The sequence below is a fragment of the Octopus bimaculoides genome, chromosome 2, assembly GCF_001194135.2.
Source record: "Octopus bimaculoides isolate UCB-OBI-ISO-001 chromosome 2, ASM119413v2, whole genome shotgun sequence".
NCBI lineage: Eukaryota > Metazoa > Mollusca > Cephalopoda > Octopoda > Octopodidae > Octopus > Octopus bimaculoides.
In genome coordinates this window covers 27575006-27587062 of record NC_068982.1, presented here as the reverse complement: position 1 = coordinate 27587062, position 12057 = coordinate 27575006, and the positions used below count along the sequence as shown (strand labels likewise).

Genomic DNA, 12057 nt, shown 5'->3' with positions numbered 1-12057 from the left:
TATGTATGTGTGTGTATATATATATATATATATATATATATATATATATATATATATGGGGACTAACTCCTAAAAGAAGAGAGTGTGTATGTATATATATATATTACATATATACTCTCTTTTTAAGAGTTAATCCATATATTTTATGATATATCTTATCAGTGGATAAATTTTTATATCACAACCTTAATAGTAGTCACTCTGAAGGTAGTAAAATTATCATTTATGTTTTAAAGAGATATATACATTTTATGTATAGTTATAACTACTGAAATAAATGAATTAGGAAATTAAAAATATTAGCGAGTCTAAATGTGAGAACAATGTGTTTAATTAGTTAAACATGATTTGCTAATGTTTTAGATGTTATATCTCTGCAGTGTTAAAGCAAAGAGGACATGTAGCTTTGTTGAACACTATTTTAAATGGATTATTAAAACCAGCAAAGAATTTTAAGCTCAACTGGGTATTAAGCAAAGTTTTGTTCTCTGTCTGTCACTGTTAACCACTCTTATTGTCTTTCAAGTCCTAGAAAGACAATTCCACAATTTCTTGTTGAAGAATCAACACAAATGATTTGTTTATAATCAAGTGTTTGTGCTGTACATAAGCTGACTTCCTCCATCAAATCAACATTACCTGTACAGGTGCATTATGTGCCACTTGTCAGGTGTCAAAATGATTGCCGAGTAAAGTAAAGTGAAGTGTTTTGCTCAAGAACACAACACACCTCCTAGTCTGGAAATTGAAACCATGATCTTGCAATTGTGAGCACAACTCCTTAACCACTAGGTCATGAACCCTCGCCCTTATAGTTAGTTGCAAAGTCAATCCTACTTTTTTAAGTATAGTATTTCAGGCAATAACTCCAAATGCTGTGAGTAGCCAGGAATATAAGCAACATACAATGATGGCTTGTATTAAATAATATGTAAGATTTATTATTTGGAAATCTGATTAGCAATAATGATAGATTTATACATAGCTCAAGCAATAGTGTTTTATAATTGTTCAAATTAATTGAGAAAGTATGGCAATTTAAAGGATTCCCTTTCATCTCTGAAAAGATGAGTATGTGATACAGGTTCAATAAACTAAATGAAATAAATCTTTTAGAATTTACTTTGAAGTATCTAAATATTACTGAACAATTCAGAGCAATGCTTCCACAATGTTACCTGTTGTTCATATTTTGCAAAGAGTATTACATGCAACCTGTTGAATGTTGTGATATAAAATATGGGAACAAAGTTGCAAAGTAAAAATATCAGCAGGATTAATCATTAAAAGAAAAAAAAATATTGGAAGAAATTGTGAGGATAGAAGAATTACAAAAAACAAAATTTACAGAATAAAAAACGAAACAAAAACAAATCAATTCTTCAAGTTGATGTATGAATAGTCTGGAAGCCTATCAACATAAGTTAATCCAGTTTTAAAATGGCATAAAAAGTATTTTCTCAAATCAATCAATGAAATTTATTTTTCACAAAATTGATAAGAATTAAATTGATATGTCACTACTCCGAGACTCTAATTCTGTGCTATGTGTAACAGTTGGGACAGGATCGGATGATGAAGCTCGATGCCTAGAAGAAGTATTTGGTGATTTGTAAGCAAGAGTCAGAATAGATGCATCAAACAGAAAGAAACCAATGGTTGCACCTGAAACATGTAAAAGATAAAAATTATAAGAGAAACTTATGAATGAATTTTTGGAAAAAAAACAACTAAACATTGTTTTAAACCTTGTATAGAATTATGTATGTGTGTGTGTCTATCTATCTATCTTGCGAAGACCTGTTGAGGCAAGTGACCGCTTGCAAAGACCTGTTGAGGCAAGTGACTGCTTGCAAAGACCTGTTGAGGCAAGTGACCGCTTGCAAAGACCTGTTGAGGCAAGTGAAATCGAAATCGAACTAAATTCAACGACTGGCACCCATGCCAACGTCTCCTTCATTGGACACTAAACTCGGCTTGTGAAGACCTGTTGGGGCAAGCGAAAGCGAAATCATGATGGCACCTGTACCAGTGGAGCGCTAAGAGCACCGTTCAAGCGTGGTCGTTGCCAGAGCAGCTGTCTGGCTTCCATACCAGTGGCATGTAATAGCACCATTTGAGCGTGATCGTTACCAGCGTCGCCTTCCTGGTACGTGAAAAGACATTCGAACGAGATTGTTGCCAGTGCCGCTGGACTGGCTCCTGTGCAGGTGGCACGTAAAATATACCATTCTGAGTGTGGCCGTTGGCACGTAAAAGCACCCACTACACTCTTGGAGTGGTTGGCATTAAGAAGGGCATCCAGTTGTAGAAATTCTGCCAAATCAGATTGGAGTCTGGTGTAGCCATCTGGTTCGCCAGTCCCCAGTCAAATCATCCAACCCATGCTAGCATGGAAAGCGAACGTTAAATGATGATGATGATGATATTCTTTAATTATAATGTCATTATTATTTTTGAGTTTGTGGAACATTGCCCATTCTTTTTGACTGGTGTTGGATTTGAGCTTCAGAAGTTGGTGATAGTTCATAATATGGAAAAGCAGATATAAAATTACAAAATTTATTAAATGCCTTTTATTGTAATTGCTTTTGTTTCATGCAATTGACTCATCATTGCCTTCTTTATCAAATAGTTCTTCTGTTAGATGTAATTTTCTACAGAATTGAGAGAGATCATAACCCTCCTGTATTTCAGTAAAGGTGAACTATTGTGGTGTTGGAGTGAGTTTTAAATCTTTTGAAATGACTTGAATTTGTTGTGTTGAAAGGTTTTCATATTGAAAGATTGGTTATCTTTGATTTCTCGTGTTCTGTTTGTGCCACCTGGTGTCCTGAATTCTGTCAATGGCTCTAATAAATGACCTTCTCAGTTTGTCTTTTGTTTCGCTTTTCTGTGGTTAATAAGTTTTCTAAAACAGTTGGGTTGATTCTTAAGCCCAGATTGTGAGTGGATCTGTCTAAAATTGTTTTTCAGGTTTGTGAGATATTCTGTCTTAAGAAAGAAAAGTTCTTGTGGCATTTTCATGTTGTCCACATAACCTGGAATTCATGTTGTTGATTTTATATCTTTAATAATACCAAGTTTATCTTTTTGGTACATGATTTGCTGTTTCTGAGTAAGATTTGTGAATTATAGTTTCTTCAAGGATGGGTTATTCATAAAATATTCTTTTTTAACTTCAGTTTCATAATTATGAAATTAATTAGTATTTTTCTCCCATCTCTGAAGAGATGTTAACTCTTCATTTTGGCATTGTTCTCTCCAGAGTTCTTATATAGTGAGTCTTCAGCTTTTTTAAAACTCTCTTGTGAAAGGAATTGGTAAACTGACCTAGAGAAGCTAGATGTGCATATATATATATATATATATATATATATATATATATATATATATATATATAGAGAGAGAGAGAGAGAGAGAGAGATTCATATATATAAACTTCACAAGAGTACAAAGTGGTACCAGCATTGCTAGAAATAAGAGTGAAAATGACTCAATTAGCCACAAAAAGCACTATCTTAATAAGTTGATGAAAGAGAGGAAAGTGAGAAAGCCCTGTACTGTAGTGAGACAAGCTCCCTATTGAGGTAGCAGGTATACCCATATCACGTGATTTTGAATCCTGATGCATGGCATCTCAATTCTCATTAGTGGATCTTACTGTGCCTAGGGTTAAGCATAATTCGTCTTGTCAACTCATAAGAAAAACCATTGAAAGCATGTGCTATTTCCAAATGGTAGAAGCTTTTTGTGGCTAATTGAGTCATTTTGACTCTTATTTCTAGCAAAGCTGGTACCGCTTTGTACCCTTGTTCACTTTAGTGACGTTTATAAATTTGCCTTTAGGTTTTAATTGCTAAGTCATCTACATTATTTAAAGTATACATATATATATATATATTCATAGCCCAAGGCTATAGTAGAAGACACTTCTCCAAAGTGCCACACAGTAGGATTGAACCCAGAACCATGTGGTTGGGAAGCAAACTTCTTACAACTCAGCTATGCCTGCATCTAAAACTGAAGGGAACACTCTTATTTCAATACGATAAATGAATATAAAAAATCCATCTTACTCACCCAAAAGAACTGCAATGGCAAACCATCCATTAAAAGTCATAACCAATAACATGATCAGGTAACCAATAAAGGTGAGCAACATGTGCATAACAGTTTCTGCTAAGTAGTATAAGCGTCTGGAAAATATTAAAGATTGCAAAGATGGGATAGACTGAATTCCAATGAAAGGAATAACTGAAACTGTTAATGTAAGAATACTGCAATGAAACAAGATATCACAAAGTATGGCGTGAGCCAAAAGTCATGTGCCAATAAGTTCAATATGCTCCAGTATTGTCAAAGACATGCTTCAATTTTTCTAAAACTGAATGAAACAAATAAAACAAGAGCACTCAGAGAGCACAAACCTCTGCCAAAGCAACACCAACATCCTCTCAATGATTAGCCAGAGATGATTTTTAAAATGAGAATATCTGAAATTATCTCGACTGCTCTCACAAAATTGAATACTAAAAACAAACCTGACTGCTCTCAAAAATTAAGTAAAAAAACAGGAAAAATAATCCAGAATCCTTGTCCAGTACTGGATCAATCCCCAAATCTAATCAGTTTGTGCCAGTCATGAGGCCAAACATTCCTGAAAGTTTCATCTGATATCATACAGCAGTTCTTGAGATATTTTGTCCATAAACAAACAAACACAACTGAAAATAATACCTCCACCTTCGCTAAGTCAGAGGTAATAATGATAAATACACATGATGAATAATAATAATAGTTTCAAATTTTTGCACAAGGCAAGCAGTTTGTGGGGAGGGGGTAAGTCAATTACATTAGCTTCAGTGTTCAACTGGTACTTATTTTATTGACCCTAAAAGGATGAAAGGCAAAATCAACCTTGGTGGCATTTGAACTCAGAACGTAAAGATGGATGAAACACTGCTAAGCATTTTGTCTGGTGTGTTAACAATTCTGTCAGCTTGCCATCTTAAAATGAATAATAATAATAACAACAACAACAACATAATATAAATAAAATGTTGACTGCTTTGGAGCTCAACTTTTGGCCCACCCTGTATAAGGTAACATTCATTCAAGGGTGTGTACTTAAGGAGTACAATTGTAGACAACGTTAGCTTACACTACTATACTACACAGCTGTATATTACTAATCTGTACTAACCTATATTACACTACTATACTGTACTACCCTACACTAATCAACATAGTACATTCTATCATGCACAAATATATTATCCCTTTAGCATTTAAACTGGCCACATCCAGCCCAAATATTCTACTTGTATTATGTTCAAACAAGCCATGATCTGGTCTCTCAAACCTACCCTACAATGTCATTTTGAATATAAACACTCACATCATTGAAACCATGGTCAATTCAAAACAATGTGAATAAATAAGCATTATTTTTGACAGAGTAATCTGAATGCTAAAGAATCATACAACATCACACTGTACGTCTCGTGGATTTACCTGTCAACTCACCCTATCCAATCCTCTGTACCACTTCACTGATAAGCACCTCCCTGTAGCTTGAGGGTGTGTCCCAACACATTTCATTTACTATCATCTCTCTCTCTATCTCTCATCCTCTCCCCTATCCTCTCTCTATTTCCAACTAGAGTAGCCATGTATCTTCTCAGCTGCAGAACACCTGTTTCTGCCCCTCTATTACACTCTAACCTCTCATCACTTCACACAAAGCTGTTTCCCTCAATACTACTCCCCCTCAGTTGAGGGGGAGTAGTATTTGTCTTGCAAGTTACTTGATAACCCTACTGATACTGGTGCTACACAAAAAGTACCCTGTATACTCTGTAAAATGGTTGTCATTAGAAAATTCATCTGACCATAGAAACTATGCCAAAGCAGACAAGAGCTAAATACAGTCCTTGCCAGCTCTCGTCAAACCATCTGACATATGCTAGAATGGAAAATGGACATTAAACAATGATAATGATGATGATATGCAACAGTATATTATATTACACAATTACACCACTCTGTTCCATAGTACACTATGTCATGACAACACTGCATTTATTACAGTGCATCACTAGATGGGTAATGTCATTGTGCATATATGACAGAGCACAAGTGATTTGAGAGAAAAACTGGGTATGCGTAGCATTAGATGCAGTGTGCAAGAGAGAGGACTGCATTTGTATGGCCATGTAAAGTGTATGAATGAAGAAGCATCAAGAGGTGCTGATCTCTCATTGTACAGGGAACATGTGGATAGGGTAGACCCAGGAAGATGTGGGACGAAGTGGTGAGAAAGGATCTACAGACACTGGAATTCATAGAGGGGACGACAGGGGACCAAAGCTCCTGATGGTTTACTGTGCTTGAAAAGACAAGTCAAGCTAAATAAAAGTGTGGTTGCTCTTGCATACAGGCTTATCCTCTGCAACCCTCTCCAGCTGAGCATCCTTAATCTTGTAAGCTTGTGGGTGTTGGTGCCACATAAAAAGCACCCATGTTAGTGCTGCATGAAAGCACCCAGTTCACTCTGTAAAGTGGTTGGCATTAGGAAGGGCATCCAGCATGGAAAACGGATGTTAAATGAAAATAATGATGATACTGATTGCACTATACTACACAACTAATTGCACACAAGAAAAAAAGCAACTATTTCTTTATGCTCTCCCAATTCATTACTACACATGTAACTATACTCCATAAAGTTGTTTACAACAATAACAGCAATAACACTATCACCATGTTCTGACAGAAGGAAGAGGTAAAAGTATAGTCATTTATAAAGTCAAACATAATGTCTATGTCATACAGAAATGATATAAAATAAAGCTAAGTGTACTAACCGTTTCCTTTTTATTACGCTTGTTGACAGAGGTGATATTAGGGCTTGTAAGGAATTTGACACTGAATTTTCTGATGTTGGTTCAGACTCTTCTTGGCTATATAAAATAGGATTCTGGCGAGCTTTTATATGGAGGAATGCATGTAGCAACCGGATGGCATCATAGATTATTGCTACCATTGTAGTCACAGTGAACATTACTATCATACCTGGAAAATAAATTAAAAGAGACTAATTAATCTATTCGACAATAGTCACTCTTCTTTGTAAATATCCATGAACTCAATCCAAATTTTATTCTGTCCATCACTATCACTTACCAACATTGAAATGACATGCACTATTCATTTCTCAGACACAAATTTTGAAGATATTTCTTCTGCCCAAGTAACACTATATTCCAAATTTTCTTTAAGGCAGTGACTAAAATCCATACACCCTATCATATAGCTCTTTGGTCTGGGTGTAAACGACAGTTACTTTGGTTCAAAGTCTCTCTTTACCATTCCTTTAAATTCCTCTACTGTCTTAATTCTTCAGGCTCCACCAAGCACCAGCACTTCATCAACTGCTTTAAGAAGAACATCTATTTCAAATTTCTCTTTCTGAAGCCCTCAAAGCTCTCATCCACAATTGTAATGCACACAATTTTTCTTGGCACTTGTGCTATTTTCACACAAACACAGATAGCATAAAACAAATGTTTTGTCAACCTTAACCCCTCATACCAATTAGTCTTTCACCTAGATATATTTCTAACCAATAAACCAGTTCTCTACATACTCTTTAGCTTTCCATCATTGTCTTTGTCCCTGTAGGATCAACTGACAACATCTTATAATCCTATCAAACAACAGCAGCTCTCTAAACAGTAATGAACTAAAACTCTGGCAGTAAAAATGTTTCACATCTGATTCATTCAAGCCATCACCAAGAGAGTGATACCATTTTATGTCCCTCTACATCCCTCACACACCAAAGGTTCATAACCCAAAAGTCTCAAGTCATTTACTTGCAGCTTTATGAATGAAGAACATTTCCTAAAATACTAGGAAGGAATCACCCATCAATATAAGCCTTCACCCACCATTGCAATGCCTGTAAATTAACTGTCAAGAAGTCAAAAGCTGCCTTTGTGCATTATTCAGTTAGCAATGTCTGCTACCAGACTAATCATGGTGAAACTTTCTAGCTTCTTGTCAAGAATTTCTGCTAAATTTACAGATCTTTCAACTCAGCGCTTCAAAACAAGATGGCTCTGTAAGTAGACTCCTGCTGGAGTAAATTAAAAGGCAGTTGAGGCAGTTAAGCAGAACATTTATGATATAACAAACAAGTAAAATTACAGAAAAGCTGAGGTAACCACCAGAGTATTTAATAAGCAAATGACAAAAGCCTATTCAAAAAAGAACATGATATATAGTAAACTATGACAGACATTTAGGGAAAACCCTTAAATGAATAATCTGATACCAAAACATGTCAGAATGGTAGACAGTAGAAGTATAAAGCTGTGAGACTATTATAATAACATGGCTTTGGTAATACAGTTAATTTGAGTGAACTGATGAAGCAAATATCAAGATAGCAGAGTGTATTTGTTACCCTTTGTTTTCACTTCAGAAAATGCGAGTCAGGTATAATAATATACTTTACTTAAAGGTCATAATACAATTTCAGAAAAGATTTGAAATTATGATTTTTTAATACGCTGGTTCAGAATCCAACTCACCAGAGTCATTGTATCCCTATTTTGTTTCTGCAATTCATTTAGTAAAACTGAAGTTAAGTATCATGGAGAGTATCTCAATGGTTCATAAATTCAGAGCTTTATTCTGGTTTTGTAGCATGGAGAAGATGAGAGATAAATCTCCATTTGGATAGTCTATCACCAGTAATATTCTCAGAAAATCCTAGTACCTATTTTATCTAGATGTCAAATGCAGCTCCTACAAGAACCTGCTCTTCCCCTTTCATCCCTTGTCTAAGGCTGACCTCCACCTCCCTCGGGGTTCATAGTTTTGCATGCTGCTTGGTGACTGCAATAGTGCTGGTGGCATGAAAAAAGAACCCAATACATGCTGCAAAGTGGTTACCATTAGGTTGGCCTCCAACTGTAGAGACCACACCAAAGCAGACACAGGAGCATGATACAGTCCTTGAAGTCCATCAGATTCTTGTCAAACCATCCAACCCATGCCAGCACAGAGCATGGATGTTAAATGATGATGATGATGATGATGATGTTTGAATGAATGAATGAAATGGGGCAAGTAAAATTTAAAATCTTTCCCAGAAACAAATACCTATAGAAAATTTTATCTTAAGATACAAGACTTACTAATCCAGTATCTGATTTACTCTTTTAGTTTTCATCTACAAAATAAATTTAGTAATCTGTTTATTCTTTGCCAGAACATTATACAGTGTTCTAAAATCTTTGATGTGTGATTTAGAACAGGTTTTTTAATCAAGTCTGTTACATTTAGTTCCATCTGACAACTGAGGAGCGATCACAAAAAAAGCTTTGCTGAAAGTTAAGTTTGAACAAATTCTTCTTGGTCTAAATTCCAAATAAACTGTACAAAAACTAAATAAGATGGCACATATCTGGTTTCTTCTAACTTTATAGGATTAGTCTATTTCAAATATTCATCTTAAGAAATAACAGCTGGGGAGAGAGAGAGAGAGAGACAGACAGACAGAGTCAAACAATCAACTAGAAAGACAACTAGATAGTTAGCAAGGGCAGCTGTTCAAACACACAGACAGACATACAAAGAGACAGTTAAAGAATGACAAAATGAGAGATTAACAGTAAAAGATGAGTGTTTGTATGTTTATATGAGGAAGAAATATTGTAAATAGCATATAAGATTAGACATTGTTTTTATTAATCAATGAGAGATAAAAAAAAAAAGACTGAAAAGCTTAAATGGATATTAAGCTTCTTTCTTCTCAAAAGATTATTCATAATCTCCAATAAGAATTTCAGAGAATAGAACAGAATTAAACAAGATAGAAACTCATTGCACATATAGATTCAACTAGTTTTATAATAACTAACAATCTCGAATATCTATTGGACTCTGATTCATAGTGGAAAAGAGATTAATATACATTCACTATTTTACTTAATATAACTTGTCACCAGTAAACAGCTGTGGCTGTTGTAATTATTAATTATTAATTTTTTATCATCATTATTTTTTTATTATTTTTTTAAGCTCATGAGGGAGCTTCTGTGTGGTTTCCTAACATGCTAGATATGGCAGCCAAATCACCTACAAATCAAACTGTAACATCTTTTAATTTTTACTTGTTCAGTCATTGGACAGTAGCCATACTGGGGTACCACCTTCAAGGGTCTAGTCAAACAAATCAACTCCAGTTGGCTAACAGGGGTGTACTAGGTGTGTGCTGCACACCCTTCAAAAATGACAAATTCATTATCGTTGATTTAATCCCAAATCTTAACGGAAAACTTTTGCTATACTCCTGCTTGAAATTTGGTGGCATTGGGTGTGGCAGCACACTCCATACAACAACCACCATATGCCACTGGATGTCAAGCAGTGGGACTGAATCCAAAACCATGTGGTTGGGAAGGAAACTCTTTACCACAGAGCCATGCCTGCGCCTATGTTAAAAAAAAAAAGGAAGTGGTGGGAACATGTTACATTGAATAATATATTATAATACAATATGTCTGAAATATTAAGATGAGATGGTCAGGGTTGTAATGCCTTAGATCACAGGGCTGCCTGATCAAAGCTGACTTGGGGCTAAACAATCTTCATAGGACTGTGGGCACAACCTTGAAGGGTTTAGTCAAGCAAACTGACCCGACTACTGATTTTTATTTTAAGTCTGGTGCTTAATTGGTCTCTTTTGCTGAAAGATTAAGTCACAAACATGTAAACAAACCAACACCGGTTGTTAAGTAGTGTGTGGCAGAGAGGCAAACATAAACACAAAGACACACGTATATATCTATACATACAATTGGCTTCCACTAGGGCTGGATTAAGATCCATAGAGGCCCTAAGCACTTAAATGATTTTGGTACCACCATATATATGCAATTCAAGATATAAACAATAATAAACAAAATAAACTTTTGTTTTTCGAAATGAAACAAAACTTAACAGAAAGATGGAAAATAATGTTTATTTTTGTATACTTCCACTTTATTTATATTTGAAAAGATTTCTCATACTTGTTTTAATTGCAAAGTCTTTGATCAGGCCCTCAAAATTAATCTTACATAACACATCAGCTTCTATAGTTAGTAGAGATAAGGCATCCTGAATATTATTTTAGGAAGTTTAAAGTGATTTCTTTGATGCCTTAAACCACGTACCATTTCTGTGGTTCCTCCTTCCCTTGATGCCCAAAGCATGTTCTTATTTTGGTTAATCCCGCACTGGCTTCCACACAATTTCACCCACAAGGCATTGGTTGGCCAAGGGCTAGAGTAGAAGTCATGTGCTCAGGGTGCTACTCAGTTGGAACAAACCTAAAACCACATGGTTGTAAAGTGAACTTAACCATATTGCAATTCTTAGATTGCTGTAGTAGGGAGCAGTGGATCAAGGTGTAGTGAAACTACCTATCGCCATTAGATACAAAACTGCTATCGCCATTCTTCTCATTTAAATATAAATAAGCGCGAGTGTAGCGGAGAACCCATTCCTTGTCATCACGTGACTGATCATTATTCGAAGCAGCAACTTCTTCGAACCGTTCCCGCCAGAACACAAACTGACCAATCACGGCCCCTAATAAGGTCACGTGATAGAGTATTTTTCTGAAGCCTGGTGAGCCGATAATTCGCTATAAATAGACCGACATTATACCCAGCAAATTTGTCTCGGTCCAGTTTCTCTATAGAGACTGCCGTGTACCACACAACAGCAGCAGCAGCGGCAGCCAGCGACACATCAACAGCTTCGTCCAGCCAACGATGACCACCGCCGTCGCCACATCAGCAACATGAGTCTATGACTACTAACCAGCATCATCGTCATGACCAACACGATTACTACCAAGCAGCCTCTTCACCACCAGCGTCAACACGACTTACTATGTACACCAAACTAAACCACCACGGCACATCTCTCTCTTCGATTCTGTTAGGTGACTTAGCTTCACCACGATAATAAACAGACAAGAGATCTCAGCCAGCG

General features: G+C 35.8%; 1 protein-coding gene across 1 annotated transcript in view; it reads right to left on the bottom strand.

The window, feature by feature from the left end:
* Window positions 1–1237: 1237 nt before the first annotated feature.
* Window positions 1238–12057, bottom strand: part of LOC106872748 (probable low affinity copper uptake protein 2) — a 27337-nt gene continuing 16517 nt past the window's right edge. Inside the window, exons 3-5 of the mRNA XM_014919839.2 lie at window positions 6870–7077; window positions 4084–4199; window positions 1238–1665 (exon numbers count right to left, since the gene is read on the bottom strand). Of these exons, the coding sequence (XP_014775325.1) occupies window positions 1505–1665; window positions 4084–4199; window positions 6870–7077 (485 nt within the window). The 3' untranslated portion in view covers window positions 1238–1504. The remainder of the gene's footprint in view (window positions 1666–4083; window positions 4200–6869; window positions 7078–12057) is intronic.